This window comes from Chelonia mydas, chromosome 1 (assembly GCF_015237465.2).
Source record: "Chelonia mydas isolate rCheMyd1 chromosome 1, rCheMyd1.pri.v2, whole genome shotgun sequence".
Lineage (NCBI taxonomy): Eukaryota > Metazoa > Chordata > Testudines > Cheloniidae > Chelonia > Chelonia mydas.
The window spans coordinates 16,174,873-16,195,668 of record NC_057849.1 but is presented as its reverse complement, the minus strand read 5'-3'; the positions used below and the strand labels follow the sequence as shown (position 1 = coordinate 16,195,668).

General features: G+C 50.7%; 1 protein-coding gene across 6 annotated transcripts in view; it reads right to left on the bottom strand.

The window, feature by feature from the left end:
• CAPN5 (calpain 5) overlaps positions 1–20,796 on the bottom strand; it is a 137,636-nt gene that overhangs the window by 10,585 nt on the left and 106,255 nt on the right. For all 6 annotated transcript variants that reach the window (XM_037884804.2, XM_037884735.2, XM_037884598.2 and 3 more), the window contains 7 exons: positions 19,362–19,554; positions 16,895–17,088; positions 15,614–15,691; positions 13,357–13,552; positions 12,476–12,598; positions 11,233–11,429; positions 8,760–8,881 (listed from right to left, as the gene is read on the bottom strand). In XM_037884804.2, coding sequence (XP_037740732.1) covers positions 8,760–8,881; positions 11,233–11,429; positions 12,476–12,598; positions 13,357–13,552; positions 15,614–15,691; positions 16,895–17,088; positions 19,362–19,554 — 1,103 coding nt within the window. The remainder of the gene's footprint in view (positions 1–8,759; positions 8,882–11,232; positions 11,430–12,475; positions 12,599–13,356; positions 13,553–15,613; positions 15,692–16,894; positions 17,089–19,361; positions 19,555–20,796) is intronic.

The following is a 20,796-nucleotide window of genomic DNA, read 5'->3' as shown; positions in this document are numbered from 1 at the left end:
CCAAATGGAGAATCTTTTCCACTTGGCCAGATAAGTGGCCCTGGTGGATGGCTTTCTGCTGCCAAGGAGGACCTCTCAAACAGGGTCTGAGCATGTGATCTCCGAAGGGTTTAGCCATAGAGTTTCCATGCCACAAGATTGAGAGACTGCAGATCAGGATGCTGGAGGCGGCCGTGGTCCTGCGTGATCAAGTCCGGGACCAGGGACAGGGTTATCGGCAAGTCCACTGACAGGTCTAGAAGCATGGTGAACCAGTGTTGGTGTGGCCACACTGGTGCTATTAAGATCATTGATGCTCCCTCCTGTCTGACCTTCAGCAGGACCTTGTGTACAAGCAGGAAGGGTGGGATAGCATGTAGTAGATGGTCCTTCCAAGGGAGGAGAAAAGCATCTGTGAATGAGCCCGGGCTGTGATTCAGGAAGGAGCAAAACTGGTGACACTTCCTGTTGTACTTTGTTGCAAACAAGTCTATTTGGGGAAACCCCCACTGATGGAAGATGTTGATCACAACCTCCAGGCGGAGGGACCACTCATGATTGTGAAATGACCTGCTGAGATGATCGGCCAGTTCGTTCTGGGAACCTGGGAGATACGATGCCTCTAGATGTATCGAATGGGCGATGCAGAAGTCCCACAGCTTGAGGGCTTCCTGGCACAGGGGAGAGAAGTGAGCACCATCCTGCCTGTTTATATAGAACATCGCTGTTGTGTTGTCGCTCAATACTGATATTCATACGCCCTCCAGATGGGCCTGGAACATCTGGCAAGCAAGGGGGACCACTCTTAGCTCCCTGACATTGATGTGAAGTGAAAGTTCTGCCTGGAACCAGAGAGGCCCAGAGTCCTGAGTCTTCCTAAGTGCGCCCCGCAGCCCATCACTGACGGGTCCGTTACTAGAGACAGCGAGGGGTGGGGCCTTGAGTAGGGGACTCCCGTATATACCCCTTGTGGGTCGAGCCACCACCTGAGGGACTGAGTGTGACCAACTTGTCTAGGAGGTCTCGGTTCGGCCTGTACACCGAGGCTAGCCAAGCCTCAAGGGGTTGGAGTCGCAGCCTGGCGTGCTGTACTACATACGTACAAGCGGCCATATGGCCAAGCAGCCTCAGGCAATTTCATGCCGAAGTGGTCAGGTATCGCTTGAGTTCCTCTATGATGGCGCCCATGTCGAGAAAGCGAGTTTCCAGAAGGAATGCCCTGGCTTGGTGCCTTGCATCAGTCTTCACGGCTGAGGATGTGAGGGAGATTCCCAAACCTGAGCCATTCTTTTTAGGTGACAAATCTGAGGAACTGTCCCAGATTGAGGTGTCATTAGAGGAAGTTTTGGAACAAATTGATAAACTAAATAGTAATAAGCCACCAGGACCAGATGGTATTCACCCGAGAGTTCTGAAGGAACTCAAATGTGAAATTGCAGAACTACTAACTGTAGTCTGTAACCTATCATTTAAATCAGCTTCTGTACCAGACGACTGGAGGATAGCTAATGTGATGCCAATTTTTAAAAAGGGCTCCAGAGGTGATCCCGGCAATTACAGGCTGATTTCAGTACCGAGCAAAGTAGTTGAAACTATAGTAAAGAACAAAATTGTCAGACATATAGATGAACATAATTTGTTGGGGAAGAGTCAACATGGTTTTTGTAAATCATGCCTCACTAATCTACTAGAATTCTTTGAGGGGGTCAACAAGCATGTGGCAAGGGGGATCCAGCAGATATAGTGTACTTGAATTTTCAGAAAGCCTTTGACAAAGTCCCTCACCAAAGGCTGTTAAGCAAGGTAAGCTGTCATGGGATAAGAGGGAAAGTCCTCTTATGGATTGGTAACTGGTTAAAGGATAGGAAACAAAGGGTAGGAATAAATGGTCAGTTTTCAGAATGGAGAGAGGTAAATAGTGGTGGCCCCAAAGGGTCTGTACGGGTCCCAGTCCTATTCAACATATTCATAAATGATCTGGAAAAAGGGGTAAACTGTGAGGTGGCAAAATTTGCAGATGATACAAAACTACTTAAGATAGTTAAGTCCCAGGCAGACTGCGAAGAGCTACAAAAGGATCTCTCAGAACTGAGTGACTGGGCAACAAAATGGCAAATGAAATTCAATGTTGATAAATGCAACGTAATTCACATTGGAAAACGTAATCCCAACTATACATATAAAATGATGGGGTCTAAATTAGCTGTTACCACTCAAGAAAGATCTTGGAGTCATTGTGGAGAGTTCTCTGAAAACATCTACTCAATGTGCAGTGGCAGTCAAAAAAGCAAACAGAATGTTGGGAATTATTAAGAAAGGGATAGATAATAAAGCAGAAAATATCATATTGCCTCTATATAAATCCATGGTAGGCCCACATCTTGAATACTGCATGCAGATGTGGTTGTCCCATCTCAAAAAAGATATATTGGAATTGGAAAAGGTTCAGAAAAGGGCAACAAAAATGATTAGGGGTATGGAACGGCTGCCATATGAGGAGAGATTAATAAGACTGGGACTTTTCAGCTTGGAAAAGAGATGACTAAGGGGTGATATGATAGAGGTTTATAAAATAATGACTGGTGTGAAGAAAGTAAATAAGGAAGTGTTATTTACTCCTTCTCATAACTCAAGAACTAAGGGTCACCAAATGAAATTAATAGGAAGAAGATTTAAAACAAACAAAAGGAAGTATTTTTTCACACAATGCACAGTCAACCTGTGGAACTCCTTGCCAGAGGATATTGTGAAGGCCAAGACTATAACAGGGTTCAAAAACAAACTAGATAAGTTCATGGAGGATACATCCATCAATGGTTATTAGCCAGAATGGACAGGGATGGTGTCCCTAGCCTCTGTTTGTCAGAAGCTGGGAATGGGTGATGGGATGGAACACTTGATTACCTGTACTGTTCATTCCCTCTGGGGCACCTGGCATTGGCCACTGTTGGAAGACAGGATACTGGACTAGATGGACCTTTGGTCTGACCCAGTATGGCCGTTCTTATGTATGTTCTTATTTTCTTGACCGGAGTCTAGGAGAGCTCCGATGAACTCTATTCTCTGAGTTGGGGTTAGGGTCGACTTTGCCACATTCAGTATCAGGCCGAACCTGTGGAACGTCGTTTGAATTAGGCTCACATGGACCTCCACCTGGGCCCTCAAGCGGCCTTTGATTAGCCAGTCATTGAGGTATGGGAATACTTGCACCTGCCGTTTCCGCAGGAAGGCTGCCACGACCGACATGGACTTGGTGAACACCCGAGGGGCTGCCGAGAAGGTGAAGGGGAGGGCTGTGAACTGGCAGTGGGTATTGTTGACCACAAAGCAGAGGAACTATCTGTGGGACAGGATCATGGACATGTGAAAGTAAGTGTCCTTCAAGTTGAGGGCAGCGTACCAGTCCCCCGGATCCAGGAAGGGGACAATGGAAGCCAGGGAGACCATGCAGAACTTTATCTTCTTCATGAATTTGTTGAGGTTTCACAGGTCTAAAATAGGTCTGAGCTCACCCTTGGCCTTCAGGATTAGGAAATATCGGGAATAGAATCCCCTGCCCCTGAATTCTAGAGGGACCTCCTCCACCATCCCAAGTTGTAGGAGCGTTTGCACCTCCTGCATGAGAAGTTGCTCGTGAGAAGGGTCCCTGAAAAGGGATGGGGAAGGAGGGTGGGAAAGCAGGAGGGAACAGAATTGGAGAGAATATCCCAATTCTACTGTGCTCAAGACCCATTGGTCTGCGGTGATTTGTGCCCAGGCGTGGTAGAAATGGGATAGACGATTCACAAAAGGAGGGGAAGGATCTGGGATCTGAACTGGTGTGTTGCCCTCAGGTGCACCTTGAAAAGTTTGGCTTCGAGGCTGAGGGCTGCTTTGCTGAGCCCTGGCCCTGGCTAGAGGAGGACTGAGAAGGTCTCTGTCTTTTTCTCCTGCACCACTTTCTGCTATAGTCCTGTCTAGGAGGAGCTGGGTAGAAGTGAGGGGCAGTCTGCGGTTTAAAATGCTTCCTCCGGGGGGCTGGTGTATGAAGCCCCAAGGACTTCAGAGTTGCCCATGAGTCCTTCAGGCTGTGGAGCTTAGTGTCTGTTTGCTCCGAGAAGAGCCCTACGCAGTCGAAAGGCAAGTCCTGAATGGTCTGCAGGACCTCGTGTGGGAGTCCCGACACCTGAAACCATGAGCTCCTTCTCATGGCTATGGCTGTCGCCCTGGTATGGATTGCAGAGTCTGCTGAATCTAGGGAGGCCTGTAAGGAGATCCTCATGATGACCTTGCCTTCCTCAAGGACAGCAGCAAACTCTGAGCGGGAGTCTGCCAGAAGGAGCTCCTTAAATTTGGACGTATTCCAAGAATTAAAACTATAGCGGCCAAGGACTGCCTGCTAGTTGGCAATGTGAAGCTGGAAACACCCCCACCCCCAATAGAATACACTTCGCCATCATCGCTATGAGGTCCCTTGCCACCTCAAAGGTGTCTGGCATGGCAGGAAGGTCTAAATCCTCCTACTGACACTTCTGCACTGGGGAGTCCACTAGAATCAGACTCCCTGCGAGGCCAGAGTCAATAGTGCCGGCTGAGTGGGAGCCAGAGCAGGGTGTCCCGGAGTGGGACACACCCCACTGGTGCCTCCTCGCTCCACTGCTTTAGTGGGAGAGCGACCTCTGTCGGCCTTCTTTCTTTTGTGTGGCATCGGCGAATGGGAGTGGTGCCGGGCACTCACACCGGAGGAGGTCTTCGGCGCCAGGGAGTGGCGGTGCCTAGGGTCCCTGGAGCCCAGGTCCTTTCTCAGAACCACAGCCTCTCTTATGGAGGCCGGTGCACTCCACACCAAAGTGCTGGGCTTGGGGTCGGATGCACCTGTGCCGACTGGGGACGAAGGGCTGACTCCATAAGGAGCCACGTCAGCCTAAATTCCCTCTCCTTTTTAGTCCTTGGGAAGAAGCCTCTACAGATTCTGATGGGCTTCCCCCAGACACTTGAAGCAGGAGTTGTGTGGGTCTCCCTTTGGCATAGGCTTCAGACAGGACCCGCACTGTTTGAACCCTTGAGACTGAGGCATGCCCCGATCCCCAGGAGGAGAATGTGGTGGGGGGAACCTCCAACTGAAACTTATCTAAACTAACTAGGAACCATTTGAACTAATACTAAGTTTTCAACTATTTACAGGTATAACAAGAAAGAGGCCACTAGGGGATCGCTTGCCATTGCAAGAGAAGAGCTGCTCCAACGACCGTCACTGGCGATAAGAAGGAACTGAAGAGGCAGCGGATTGGCAGGGACTTATATACACCGCCAGGAAGGCATGACTCTAGGGGCCTCCACAGCCGACCCGATGGGTACCGCTAGGAAACAACCTTCCGATGACTGTGCGCACACACACCTCCTTGGAATCAACATGAGCAAGCACTCGAAGAAGAAATGAGAATTACAGGATAGTTGGATTATTTCTTGGGGGCAACATGAGTCTCAGGGAGGGACTTGAGGGCAGAGAGGATGGTAGCTTGTTGGGGCAAGGCAAAGATGTCCCAATTTTACAGGGACAGTGCTGATATTCGGGGCTTGTTCTCATATAGATGCCTATTACCCTCCACCCCTGTCCCAATTTTTCACATTTGCTATCTGGTCACTCGACTTGGGGCAGGCACTCTGTACACTAGGGGGCGACAAAGAGAAGAGGCTGCAGGTTGGAGTGGGAGGTGGGATGAGCACGGGTGGAGGAGGGAGGGAGGGAGCAGGATGGTGTGGAGTCTTGAGGCTGAGAGGAGTTGAAGCTAGACGTGATGGGTGGCAGGGGGACCAGGGGGAGGCTCAAGGATGGGCATGTTACAGAGTCAGCCTGCCGGGCAAGGCAGTTCATTGTAGCAGCTGTGCACTGGCTGGACTGGAAGGAGGTGTCATGGGGGCTGCGGGCAGGCCAGACACAGGGTGAAGCAATCAAGTCAGGGCCCGGGTGACTGCGTGAGCTGCAGGGCCAGAGAAGAAGGATCCCACCATAACCAACATTTCCCCGTTAGGAAGCAGGCCCATGTCCCTGTGTTTGTCATGGAGAACGAATCATTGTTTGAGGAGCAGAGCAGGCTGCAAGGTTAATGCTCTCACAAGAGCCTTTGGTAACTGCCAAGGAAACACAGCCAGGTGTCAATGTTCCATCCAAGTGCACACTGGGAATGCTGAGGAACAAACCAATCCACTTCCCAAGGCCAGAGACTGAACTTCCTCATCTCTTGTTCCCAGAGAAAACTTGGCAGTGATTTACTGCCCCCCTACTCCGTAACTTTCCACTTCCCAGGGCTCCTTGCTTCCAGGATTAGAAACAGCTGCAGGATTTCATAGCCATGCTTTCCAAACACTTCTTTGGGAAGATCCATGAAAGCCTCATTTTCCACCAGCCAGAGCCAAATTCCACCCATAAATCACTGACCCCAAATGTCTGGGAAGGGTTGGGAGACAGGAGACACACAACTGCCCTGGGAACCACCAATGCACACGAATTGCTGAGTGTGGAGGACACCCTGCTGCTGGTATTGCTCTGCCCTGATCTCAGTGATCTCCCATCTACTCAGAGGGCAGCATGCTTTGCGGCCTGAAGCAGTGGAACAGCTGGAATACAGCAGGGAAATGCCATTCCAGAGGCTGCAGGTGGCATCTTGGTGTAAAAGTCTCCACCTTGCAGTCGCCTAATCACACTGTACCCGGGACCCGGTTCTTCAGAGCCAAGATCTCGGAGGGTGTAGAAGAGGCTCTGTTGGTTGATTTCCTTCTCCAATAGAGCATGTCTTTAGAACAGCAGCAGGGTATGGGATCCCAGGAAACTGGTTATCCATGAAAACCAGAGCACAGATGGGAATGAGGACAAAGGAGCCCTACACCATACGATCCAGATGTCAGGCTGGATTCCCTGTTCACATCACTGACTTGATCCCTCTGATTTCTAAAGGTTCGTAACCATGCTCATCGCCACAGTAGCGGAGTGCCTGAAAAAGGCTGGAAGGGGAAGCAATAGCCCGGAGATGATGTGACTTGCCCAGGAGCAGTGCTGGGACTAGAACCCAGCTCTCCGTCGTCTCAGACCAGCCCCCTAGTCAGCCCACTGACTCCATCTGCCAGTGAAGTGGAACTGCTCCTGGCTTACACCAGAGTAGGTGAGAGACGACTCAGGCTGATGGGTTCTATGAGTAGGGAGCCATCAAGTCATTGGCTCTCCCCTGAGGAGAAACCTGCCTCGGATAAACCCCTCTACGCCCCTGCTGGAGAGCCCAGAAGGGCTCTGTTTGCAGCATTCACAGCATAAGGAAGGAGCCGTGTTAGTCTTGGAACAGCCGGTTTGCCACAAGGATCCTTCTCAAGGCCCTGCAAGGGACGCCCTTGATGCAAATTGCCTGGGAACTCATTACCGGTCAGGGCAAGAGAGGTGGAAGAAGGGCTGTGATAGGATGAGTTCCAATCAGGAAAAGTCATGAATGTCCACAGCAGCTCCCGTGTTTCTTTTCAAAGCAGAACTAGCAAAAGCCACCCCTCTCCCCCCCGCAGCCACTATTATCCTAAGGTTTCTTGATCCAGATGTAAGTGGTGAAACTGAGTGGAGGCCCCTTGCAAGGTCTCTCTCTTTAGCAGCCAAGAAAGGAGCTAGGACTCACCAGCACAACTCTAGGGGGGGCAGTACTGCTGTCTTCCTGATGAGAGGCCCTGAAAATGGCAAAGTGCCAAGAGAAGGTGCACGCCTCTGGAGAATCCATTGCCCATCCCCAAAGGATAGAGGAGGCGGGAGGCAAGCAGTTCAGTACCCTGGCAAGGGCCTAGACCTGATGCTTTAAAAAAGCCACATGAACCTCCCAGCACCCTCCCCACCATGCACCTGCCAGCTGTGCAGAGATACATGCTCTGTAACCCTGTAACCACTTTGAGCCTGTGTAACTTCCCTTCTGGAATTGCAAAGGCCATGCTTAGTGACGAACAGCGTCTGACCCTTTGTTTCGATCTCGCTAAACCATCGGCCTCCGTAACGCCTTGCAGCCCGTGATTTTGAGTGTGATTATGCACTGTGTAACGTGCTGCCTGTTATCTCTCGTACGCCTCCAGCCTTGTGCAATGTCTTTTCCGTGATCGTGCCTTACAGGGCAGGGTGACGCGGTGACTCTAAATCTATGCAGAGCCATTCTGTTAGTGTCCCAGGATCTCAGCACGGCTACCGCCTGGGAAAGCCTTGACACCCATAGAGGCCTTTTGATCTTTACGGAGCCCTTGCGAGTGTCTAGAGTGAGTCTCACAAGATGCTCCTCTTCTGCTGATTTTCTAACAGCGACTTCACTGTATCATTGGAACCCTCTGGCTCCCTGACCCACGTCTCCAGGGGAGGTCGTGGGTCTGATTCTCCATTGCCTGGCACCTCGGGTAATCATACACCCATGCTGCACAGGAGTACGTGACCACGTAAGATGCAGGGTTGTGGAGAACTGATCCTGCAGGAGTATTATGAATGATGCCTGCAATGGCAGGGCACTGGGATCATTGACCCAGAAGGTCCCTCTCCATCCTGTCTTCCAAATGGGTCTTTGTGAAATAAACCACTGGGCCAAATCCGATCCATCTCTTGTATTTTGAAGGCACCCGTCCCCATGGGAACCTGCCTTAGCCCCTGTTGGATCATCAGCATGTGCTGGAGGCCCTGGAACATGATCTGAAAACAAAGGACTTGGTCCTACTCTCCTTCGAACAAAACCAAAGCTCAACATTAGTTCCCAGTCCCGCAGTGAGCGCAGAACAAGCAATAAAACGGCCAGTACCTCCTTGGAAATCCTGGTTCTTCAGCCCAGCTGCTGCCAGGACATGGACCTGGGAAACCACTTGTGGATAGCCACACATTCCACTCCAGCACGTGCGAGGAGGCTCGTCCAAGGTCAGCTCTCTGCGTGGGGAATCAACAGCAAGGGAGATGTCATGTCAGACACGCCTGGGCTCCCAGAGCTAATGGCTCTTTCTAACAGCAGAGCCGTTGGCATCGATTCCGTGGGTGCTCCGGGGCTAGAGCACCCACCCACAGCCACCCTGATCTGCGCCTCCCCCTCCCCACAGCGCCTCCCGCCCGCTGGCGGCCCCACCAATCAGCACCTCCCCCTCTCTCCCAGTGCTACCCGCGATCAGCTGTTCCTTGGGAGAAGCAAGGGCGGGGTGCACTCGGGGGAGGGGGTGGAACAGGGCGGGAAGAGGCAGGGTGGGGGTGGAGAGGGGGTGGGGCAGGGGTGGGGCCTTGGGGAAGGAGTGGAGTGGGGGCAGGGCCTGGGGCAAAGCGGGGGTTGAGCTCTCCCCGGCACAGTAGGAAGTTGGTGCCTCTGAGCAGAGCCCTGTTGCGTGGCATTCTGAGGCAGATCGGGATATTGCTCCAGACGCTTCTGGAGGAGGGAGTGAGGTGCACACAGCTGGCTGGCCAGTTGGGTCCCCACTGAAAGGAAGCCCACTGCAAACTCTGTGCGGGTTTGGTGACTGGAAGGGCAGAGGATGGGGAAGGCCGAGTGAGGTCACTTGGTTTCCACACCACATTAAACACGCGCTGCTTTGCAACTTAGCAGTCGGGAAATGAGGAGAGAAAAGAAAATACCCCCAGGAATCCCCCAATCCCTGCACAGCCTGCAATGAGTCTGGCAGAATTTACACCTCACTCCCGTCCTACCTTCCTTGCCATTTTCTTTCTTTCTTGCAGAGAATAAAAATAAGGGCGAAAGAAAGTGCAAATTCTAGGGCAGGGCACATGTTAATTGTGGAGCATGGATTTATTCCTCACATAAGGAGCAAGCTTCTTCTACCGAGCTAGCTATTGTACTGACTTGGTGCCCCTCACCCGAGCATGTGAGCACCTCCCCATCTTTAACGTATTATCCTCTCAGTGAGGTAGGGAGGTGCTCTTATCCCCATTTTACAGATGGGACACTGAGGCACAGAGAGACCAAGTGGCTGGCTCAAGGTCGCACAGGAAGTCTGTGGCAGAGCAGGGAACTGAAATTGGAATCCTAGGAATCTCCCAAGTCCCCAGTTACTGCCCTAACCACTGGGCCATCCTTCCCTTCCTCATTTGTTTTACTAAGAAGCACCTTAGTTTGCACACTGGGTCATTAACCCACTAGGTCGCCCTGTGATCATGAACATCTATCAGGTTCTTAAGCAGCTTGTGATCTGCAAATTCACCTGCTAAGTCACATTGTGCCAGAACAGTCCTGCAACAGGCCCTTACTGAGAGCTTCCTTCGGGACAGGGCAGGGGTTCATAGAATCATAGAATATCAGAGTTGGAACGGACCTCAGAAGGTCATCTAGTCCAACCCCCTGCTCAAAGCAGGACCAATCCCCAACTAAATCATCCCAGCCAGGGCTTTGTCAAGCCTGACCTTAAAAATATCTAAGGAAGGAGATTCCACCACCTCCCTAGGTAACACATTCCAGTGTTTCACCACCCTCCTAGTGAAAAAGTTTTTCCTAATATCCAACCTAAACCTCCCCCACTGCAACTTGAGACCATTACTCCTTGTTCTGTCATCAGCTACCACTGAGAACAGTCTAGAGCCATCCTCTTTTAAACCCCCTTTCAGGTAGTTGAAAGCAGCTATCAGATCCCCCCTCATTCTTCTCTTCTGCAGACTAAACAATCCCAGTTCCCTCAGCCTCTCCTCGTAAGTCATGTGTTCCAGTCCTCTAATCACTTTTGTTGCCCTCCGCTGGACTCTCCAATTTTTCCACATCCTTCTTGTAGTGTGGGGCCCAAAACTGGACACAGTACTCAAGATGAGGCCTCACCAATGTTGAATAGAGGGGAACGATCACGTCCCTCGATCTGCTGGCAATGCCCCTACTTATACAGCCCAAAATGCCATTGGCCTTCTTGGCAACAAGGGCACACTGTTGACTCATATCCAGCTTCTCGTCCACTGTAACTCCTAGATCCTTTTCTGCAGAACTGCTGCCGAGCCATTCGGTCCCTAGTCTGTAGCGGTGCATGGGATTCTTCCATCCTAAGTGCAGGACTCTGCACTTGTCCTTGTTGAACCTCATCAGATTTCTTTTGGCCCAATCCTCTAATTTGTCTAGGTCCCTCTGTATCCTATCCCTACCCTCCAGCGTATCTACCTCTCCTCCCAGTTTAGTGTCATCTGCAAACTTGCTGAGGGTGCAATCCACACCATCCTCCAGATCATTTATGGGAGCCCAGAGAGTTTACCCTGTTCCAGTTCGCCACGTGACACTGAGGATAAGAAGATGGGCTCCTTACCTGCAATCTGCAGGCACGTCTGTGAAAACCCGGAGAAGAAACTCTCCCATGTGACCCGGGTCGAAGGTAGTTGGAATGATGACATAACGGCCTTCCTTCAGGTCTGTCCTCAGGAAGATGCTCCGGGAGTTAATGTAGATGGAGGTGGCCACTTGCTGCTGCAAGGTGTGCATCCTGTAATTCCGGTTCAGTTCAACCTGGGCACAGATCACAACAGGATACTCAGCCCCTCTTTTCAATACCCATGGAATGATGGCCCCTCGTGTGGGTGCATCTGCAGGGACTGAACCCACGGTGTCCGGGTCTAGAAGCAGAAGCCTCTGCAGCTTGAGCTAAAACATCAGCTCCAGTGGAGACAGGAGCAGACTCATAAACCGCTCTATGTGGTCTAGCTACTAGCGAGAGATGGAGCACCACGCCAGGTAGGTTAAAGGGAGGTTGAGGGCTCAGGGTAACAGATCAATCATTCCTATTTAGCAGGGGCTATCCCTTCTGCTTTGCTGTGTGTGTGTGTGTGTGTGTGTGTGTGTGTATTTACTGCCCTACCTCTCTGAAAGCTCTCCCAGTGTCCCAGTCTTTCTGATACTAACACCCTCGGTGCCCCCTCCTACCGCGCTCATGCTGACAGGTATGACTAAGCCAGTGGCACCCAGGAGTACTAGTCATTTCCCGGCCACTGCCACATGACCCAGGCCAGGCTTAAAGTGTAGGCACCTTCAGTTTCTGGGAGAAAGTGATTTCAATTATCCCCGGCCTCGTTCTCTCTAGGATCCTCCCTCCTCCATCATGTCTCCCCACAACGCTTTTTCTACTACAGGTCTTCGGTTCCTCCGACCTCAGTTACAAGGACAGGCCCGAGATCTGGTGACCACAGACCCTGTCTGTGCAATGCACTGTCTTCCCGTGTGTGTGAGTTGTTGACATCAGCGATCTGTGCCTGAGAACCCCACACTCGAGAGCAGTGACACCATGTGTAGGGTGCAATCCTCCTCTCCCCCTGTGCTACCAGCTGCAGAGAGGGGAGGGGCCTAGTAACACCTTCAACCCAGATGAGCACGCCCCCTAGCGTCATGGGGCAGCTGGACTTTCCACCTATCCCCTACTTATGCACAGGGGAGTGCTACCAACAGCAGCATTCTGGGTCCTGCTTGGGTTTGCTGGGGAACCTTCCTGAGCCATCTGCCCCCTCTAATGCACCCAGGCAACAAGCATTCAGGCCAGCAGTGTACATACCCCAGCTTACCTTGTGGATCTCAAACCCAATGGCCAAGTTCTCTCCTTTGCCCTCTCTGCGGCTGGTCCTCTTTGGTTTCTGCTGGATGCTGATTAGCACTTCGTCTTCTGTCTTTTTCACATCAAACGCATACTAGAAGTAATGACACAACCGAGAGAGGAAAGGTGAGAGGCCTCCCGTTCTGTAAGGCATGCTGATGGCGAGGGGGAGCAGGGAGAGAAGGGGTGAGCGGTGCAAAGAGGGGTGCATGAGCTTTCTCACTTCTGGATATAACCTGGGTCCAAATCCAGCAAGTGAACCTGTGTTCAGTGGACTAAGCCTGATGCCAAGGGGACTTGCACTTGTGTCTGAAGTTCAGCACCCAGTCTGACCTGGCTCTGTCTGGGAAGGCCCAAGCATGGGTTGCACAGGATTTATCTCATCTATGCATCCTATCACTCTCAGATCTGAGCCCCTCACAATTTGTAATGTATTTATTCTCACAACACCCCTGTGCTATTATCCCCATTGTACAGACGGGGAACTGAGGTACAAAGGAGTTGGGCAGAGCAGGGACTTGAACCCAGGTCTAGTGCTCTAACCACTGCACCATGCTTCCTCTCATTTCCAAAAGGCCGTGGCTTTGCTGCGCACAGACATGTTTCCTTTGGTTTTGACGCACTTAGCCAAAAATCCAATGGCTAGCTCTCAGCGCCAGAGACAAAAAGCACAGAAAAGCACATTGCAGGGGGTTAACCCCAGAACAGCACCATGGCTGGCTGCTCTGTTTAGGAGTCTGGAAGCCACTCCAGACTTTGGCCTCCAATGGCCCAACCAGGCTCCTTATTACCCTGCCAGGCCTCGGGCCATTCCTGGCAGGTCCTCTTCTCCACGCCTCTCTGCTGTCTCACCTGGGGGTTCTGCAAGAAGGTGGCTTTGTGGTTGATACAGCCTCCGGAGCGGTTCTTGAGGGGCTCGTCGTGTCTCGTCCATGCCCCGCGCATCACCGCCTCCTCCCACGTCTTGTGGATGCTCAGGTAGGAGGTGTTTATGAGACGGCACTTGACGATGTCGGTGAAATATTTGCAGAAGTCTTCAAATGTCATCCTACAACAGGAAAGGGGTTATTGGCAGGGCTGAGCCTCATGTGCCCACAGCTCACGTTGTGTGGCCAATACCGGGCAAGCAGCCAGGGATCAGCTGTTACATACTGGGTGTGTGATGCTGCCCTCTGGTGGCTGGTGTTCCACTACGGGACATGCTCTCAGAGAAAGCAATGAGAACAATCCTTTAGCTCGAGTGGCAGAGACTTGTGTTTTTTGGAGCTGAAGGAGCAGAGTTCTAGTCCTGTCTTCCCATGCATGTACGGGTGATTTATCTACTACTTGTGTCTGTTATAGGTGGAACACCAGAAGGATTTGAACCCAGCACTTACAGAGCTAAGGATGGATTTCCAAAGGTGCTTAAGGAGTTAGGCACCCAAATCCCATTGAAAGACTCCTTTGAAAATCTCTACTTAAAAGTAGGGCTGTCAAGCGATTAAAAAAAATAATTGCGATTAATCGCACTGTTAAACAATAATAGAATACCATTTATTTAAATATTTTTGGATGTTTTCTACATTTTCAAATATATTGATTTCAATTACAACACAGAATACAAAGTGAGAATAGGCGTTTGCATTGCACTGTTGTAGCCAGCGTTGCAAGATATTTACGTGCCAGATGCGCTAAAGATTCGTATGGTCCTTCATGCCTCAACCACCATTCCAGAGAACGTGTCCATGCTGATGATGGGTTCTGCTCGATAACAACCCAAAGCAGTGCGGATCGGCGCATGTTCACTTTCATCATCTGAGTCAGATGCCACCAGCAGAAGGTTGATTTTCTTTTTTGGTGGTTCGGGTTCTATAGTTTCCACATCGGAGTGTTGCTCTTTTAAGACTTCTGAAAGCATGTTCCACACCTCATCCCTCTCAGATTTTGGAAGGCACTTCAGATTCTTAAACCCTGGGTTGAATGCTGTAGCTATCTTTAGAAATCTCACATTGGTACCTTCTTTGCATTTTGTCAAATCTGCAGTGAAGTGTTCTTAAGACGAACAACATGTGCTGGGTCTTCATCCGAGAGTGCTCTAACATGAACTATATGCCAGCATGCAGGTAAAACAGAGCAGGAGACATACCATTCTCCCCCAAGGAGTTCAGTCACAAATTTAATTAACACATTGTTTTTTTAATGAGCGTTATCAGCACGGAAGCATGGTCCTCTGGAACGATGGCTGAAGCATGAAGAGACATATGAATCTTTAGCACATCTGTCAAGTAAATGTCTTGTGACGCCAGCTACAACAGTGCCATGCGAACGCCTATTCTCACTTTCAGGTGACATTGTAAACAAGAAGCGGGCAGCATTATCTCCCGTAAATATAAACAAACTTTTTTGTCTTAGCGACTGGCTGAACAAGAAGTAGGACTTTGCAGGCTCTTAAGTTTTACATTGTTTTGTTTTTCAGTGCAGTTATGTAACAAAAAAAAAAAATCTACATTTGTAAGGTACACTTTCACGATAAAGAGATTGCAGTACAGTACTTGTATGAGGTGAACTGAAAAATACTATTTCTTTTGTTTATATTATTATTTTTATTACAAATGTTTGCACTGTAAAAACGATAAAATGAATACTGCACACTTTGTATTCTGTGTTGTAACTGAAATCAATATATTTGAAAATGTAGAAAAACATTCAAAAATACGGAGTAAATTTGAATTGGTATGCTGTTGCTTAACTGTGTGATTAAAACCGTGATGAATCACGATTAATTTTTTTGAGTTAATCGCGTGAGTTAACTGCGATTAATTGACAGCCCTACTTAAAAGCCCGTGCTTCTATGGCTTGAGTGAAGGACGACAAGTGAAAACCCCTGAATGCGGACCAGCCACTAGGGGGAGACAAAGAGCCATGCTCGCCTAGGGTTCCAGTCACACAGCGCTAACTCCACGTGGTCTGACGCGTTCCCCCGAGGTTGTGAACTGGCTTGGATTATTTTCAGACCGCCCTTTGTTACGTGCTGCGAGTCCTGTGCCAGTTCAATGGGAAATGGTTGGGTGGGAGTAATCAATCCACACAGCTTCCCCTTGACATTGTAGAAAACCCAGCAGGGACTCACCAGAACTCCCCATCGTCTTCCACCGTCATCCCCAGCTTCTCTCTCTCGCTCTTGCTCACCTTCTGCCACTCTTCAGAGCTGCCGAGGGGAACAGAAGGAAATCGTTACTAAGAGAAAAAGGGGAGACATGCCGGGGGTTCAGCTGCTTATTCAGCCTGGGGGATCTGCCCTGAGTGGGGGGGGGGGAGGGGGGCGGAGCCACATTTGAGCCCTCCAATGGAGCAAAGGGGATAGACAGCTGGATGGCATAAAGCTTGTGTAGCCCCTGGGCTGCTCTAGATTACACTGGGGGCTAGTTCAATCCCCAAGGACCAGGGGAGTGGGTAAGTGGCTTAGATCTAACATTTCCCTCCCCTCCCTGTGTCCTGAGCAGAGCGCACATTGGCCAGACTGGGGATCTGGCCCCCAGAGTTTGCAAACCCCACCAGCTGTGCCAGATGAGCTTGCAAACTTGAACTTGCGCTGTCTGGCTGATGCAGGTAGAGCAACCACCTCAGGCTCCGCCAGTGGGGCGAACAGATTCCACGAGCAGCATGGCAGAGCTGCTTGGCTAACCCAGCAGGGCCAGATCCGAGGCTCCAGTGCCAGCCTCAGCAGCACAAAGCAGCTGGAAAGCTGCCCAGAAAGGGGCAGCTGAGGTTTCCCCATGATACAATGTGTGGGGGGGATAGATCTATGCTGTCTCTACATCACTTGTGCCCCCTACCTCTATGGAGCGGGCATCGGGGTGAGGTGTGCCAGGGAGGAGCATACAATTCTCCCACAATTCTCACCAGCTCTAAGGTGCCGTAGGTGGAGTCCTACTGGGGGCCACCTTACCTAGCCCTGGACTGGGGGAGCCAAAAGGTGACTTCAAGCCACCCTCTACTCCCTCTTCAGCAGCGCTGGGTGTAAACAGGCTGAGGATCTGGCCCATAACATCCACTAGACCCTTGATGAACCATATAAAGTCTGCTGGGCCCCAGGGAGAGCGTTCAGCTCTTCGCAATCCCATCGCAAACAGCCCCCGAAGCCAGCGCCCGGCCTGCTCAGGAAAGGGCCTGTGTACATGAGTATTGGAGAAGCTAAACTGCCCATTGCTTGCCTGAGACATCAAGTGGCATCAGAAACATTTTCGAATAGCGAAGGGCCCCGAGTTTCACCAGACAGTCCATCCCATCTGCCCATAACACCCCTCGTCACACCACAGACCCCACAAACACACAGGATCTCGGCTGAGGAACGCTGGTGGGTGGCTGGCTGGCGACCCCCTCCAGGCCCCCTTGCCCCAGCTTTACTCACGTGTCGCTCCATGGGCCGTTCCACTCCCTCTCCCCCCAGGGATTCCGCATCCGGATCATATCCAGCTTCTCCGACTTGAAGAAGGCCAGCAGGCCATGGCCCAGACGGACTTTCCGCACATCCGTCACGGCGTAGGCGTGTCCTTTGACAAGACCGCAGTCCAGGCGGGCTTCCATGTCAGCTGCTGTGGTGGCCTGGCCAGGGAAACACAAAGCAGAGCCTCAGGACCGGGGCTTTCAGCTCCAGGAAGGTTATATTCCTGTGATGGTCCGTATCACTATGTTCACCCTGTTTACAAAACTATAATGGATTTTGCACAAAGTAAGCCTTATGAGGTATCATTTGAAAACTCATAATATGCTGTTCATTATTGTCCTGGTAAATTATGAGTAGCAACATTAACATAAGAACGGCCATACGGGGTCAGACCAAAGGTCCATCTTGCCCAGTATCCAGTCTTCTGACACTGACCAATGCCAGGTGCTCCCAAGGGAATGAACAGAACAGGTAATCATCAAGTGATCCATCCTGTCGCCCATTCCCATCTTCGGGCAAACAGAGGCTAGGGATACCATCCCTGCCCATTCTTGCTAATAGCCATTAATGGACCTATCCTCCATGAATTTATCTAGTTCTTTCTTGAACCCTGTTACAGTCTTGGCCTTCAAAAGGTCCTCTGACAAAGAGTTTGACAGGTTGACTGTGCGTTGTGTGAAGAAACACTTACTTTTGTTTGTTTTAAACGTGCTGCCTATTAATTTCATTTGGTGACCCCTAGTTCTTGTGTTATGAGGAGTAAATAACACTTCCTTATTTACTTTCTCCATACTAATCATGATTTTACAGACCTCTATCATATCGCCCCTTAGTCATCTCTTTTCCAAGCTGAAAAGTCCCAGACTTATCAATCTCTTCTCATATGGAAGCTGTTCCATATCCCTAGTCATTTTTGTCACCCTTTACATTGTATGTAAAGTTATGAGATTCTACTGTATAACATTATTGAGACATATTCCAAGTTTAGAAAAGCAGGTACAAACTGGTTCCTCATAGACAAAAGGCAAACTGACGGCTCAGCCAGGTGTCAACAAAATCAGATGGACTATCACCTGGTCACGTGGCCATTCTTTGGTGGGAAAAAGGGTGTGAATGAGAAATTTACATCTTGGCAAAGAAGCAGCTGGAAGTTCGCATCCCCACAGACTTGCTGTCTCCTGCACCCCAGCCGGAGATGAACCAACAGATCCCCACAGCTCTGGGGGTCTCCAGAAGGCAAGAGGCCTCTGAACTCACTCTGGGACCTGCATTACCAGGGTCTCCCTAGCTATGGCTGCCTCCCAGCCCACCCCTCCCCCCCACACCAAGGGTTTTCTCCCAGCATGGAGGTGCTTGTGGAAGGTAACTCAGCTTGGGGCTGTAAGAACTTTTCCTAGCAGGCTGCGTGTGGTTGTGGGGCAGGGGAGATTTTACTTCCTTAGTCCTGCCCCTGCCCCCTCCCTGTGCAGATCCCCAAACCCAGGGTGAGCCCCTCCATGGAACCCCAGGAAGGTAGGGAGGGACGGTGCCAAACAGGCAGCTGGGGGTCTCTTCTGCACCGAGCAGAGGGCTCCCACTGCATGTGGATCCCCGGTGGCAGAGCTGCCCCATTACAATCTGCAGCTCCAGAAGAAGGGGAGTGGGAAAGCTGAATGTCCTGCTGGGGGAAAGCGAGCGAAGGGAGATGCGTGCTGGCTATCAGGGAACGCTGACGCAGTCTGACTGTGACACAGTCTCCCGAGGGAAATGCTGGATGCCTCAGCACCCAAGACAGTTAAAATAGCACCAGGCTGGAGAATACACTGTAGGGAACAAGCATTCGTTTGCAAAAAAGCAGGGGGGTAGGCCAGATCCCGTACACAGACTGTCCCTTCTCCAGGCTCTACAATCCGTTACGACACATGTGCACGGGACGTCGGGAGAGGGGTTCCGTTATCACGGGCGAACCCAGGAAGCAGTAGCATCGCAAGTGACCGAGTGACCACATCCATAGCGGGTTGAAAGCAAACCAGCCCAGATGCACGGCAAATCAGCCCATCCTTGTGTAAACCAGCCCAGACGCACTGCCATAGGGACTCCGAAAATAAAATTCTCCCTTACGTGTCTGCATCACCAAGGGGCCCAATTCTGATCTCCCAGGGGAAGATCAGGCATCGCTCCGGCGGCAGAGAGATCTACGGCAGGCTCACACTATCTACCCGGATTGTCAGCTCTTTGAGGCAGGGACCATCCTTTCAGAGAGAGTGTGTGTGTGTGTGTGTGTGTGTGTGTGTGTGTGAGGGACCATCCTTTCAGAGAGAGAGAGAGAGAGAGAGAGTGTGTGTGTGTGTGTGTGTGTGTGTGTGTGTGTGTGTGTACAGAGCCCAGCTGATCCCTGACTGGGACCTCTCAGCGTGGCTACCAGACAAATCACAACAGCAACACATCTTACTTTGATGGAGCAGCTGATGAGCCCTCCCCTGTTGTGGACCTTCAGCACTTGCTCAAAGAGGAGATTTCGTTTGGCTTCGTCGTTAACATAGTTCCCTTCCATCAGGTCGATGGGCTCGGAGACGCCGCCAGTAAAATCTACTAGTGCATCCGCCGTGTTGCCTCCGTCTAGCGCCTCGTAACAGCCGGCCAGCCTGCAAGAGGGGAGGAACGAAGACAGCACGTGTGGAGGTTAGCAGCAGCCACGGGGCTCTAGGAGAGGGTGGGAGCATGGTACAGTCGGCTTGCCCAATAATGCCTCCCAGGCTGGGCTCTGTCAGCATTTCCAGGACTGGGTGAGCCTCGACTGGTTTCTGTATTAAACAGGGGTGGTCAAGCAGCTTTTCACTGTGACTGTCCGTCTTCCCTCCTCCTTGCCTCTGCCCCCAGTTAAAAAGACAAACCAAACCCCAAACCACACATACGTAGCTAACAAAGCTGGGCCCATCCTTCATCAGATTTGTTTACTTGCATGTTGTTTTCCTACCCACTCCCCTTTGCAAGGACTGTCTTCTCCAATGGGGCCCCGATCCCAAGGATGCTACCTTACTAAAATAATAAGTCAGCTACCAACCACCACCAAATCTTTGTGAAAATCTCCGGCCAAAACTTTCCTGAGTTTCAAAGAGGTTTGATCGACTTCCCTTCCCTTGGATTTCTCATGAGCTGGGGCAGGAAATGCTGAATGATTGTTTCCACTCCATTTCTGGCTCAAGCAGAAGTGAGGAGTATCAGAAGTCTCTCTGTGTGGCCAGCCCTGCACAAGTTTGGATAAGCAGCAGTGTTTGGTCTTCATCTGAACTGAAGCCATGGGCCAAGATTCTCCTCCTAGCAACCATTCCCCTGTAATTAATAGCAGCCAATGGTTGTGGGGTGTAAGGTACAGGAGTGGGGTCCCTAGACCTAGGCTCTATCCCAAGCTCTGCCTCAAACTTCCTTGAACCACCCAGCAAATCACACAGGCCAACGTTGAACTCAGCAGGAGTAGTGGTTCCTCAATGCCTCTGAAACTCAGGATGATCATATAGGTGCTTAACATCAGGCATGCAAGTTTGAAAATATTGTCCTTGATCTCTGAGCACCTGTTTCAGTGCCTGTAAAATGAAGACACTAAAACCTACATTGCAGGGGGGTTTGGTGAGTTTTCACTTGTTCATCGCTTTGAGATCTCGGGACAGAAGCTGCAAAGCACAATTATCATGTTTGCTGTTGTCAAACATAGCACAGGATTGTTCAACACGTTCAGTCCTACGGGAGCGTTTTCTCCCCTCACAAGGAATCTTAATCAAAAGCTAGTAACAGCTGGAGCGGACTGAAAGGTGTCAATTTTACTTCCTAGGGGCTCCCCCAAATGCTGCCTGGTTTTGATCCAGATGGATATATGTCCCATCTGAACG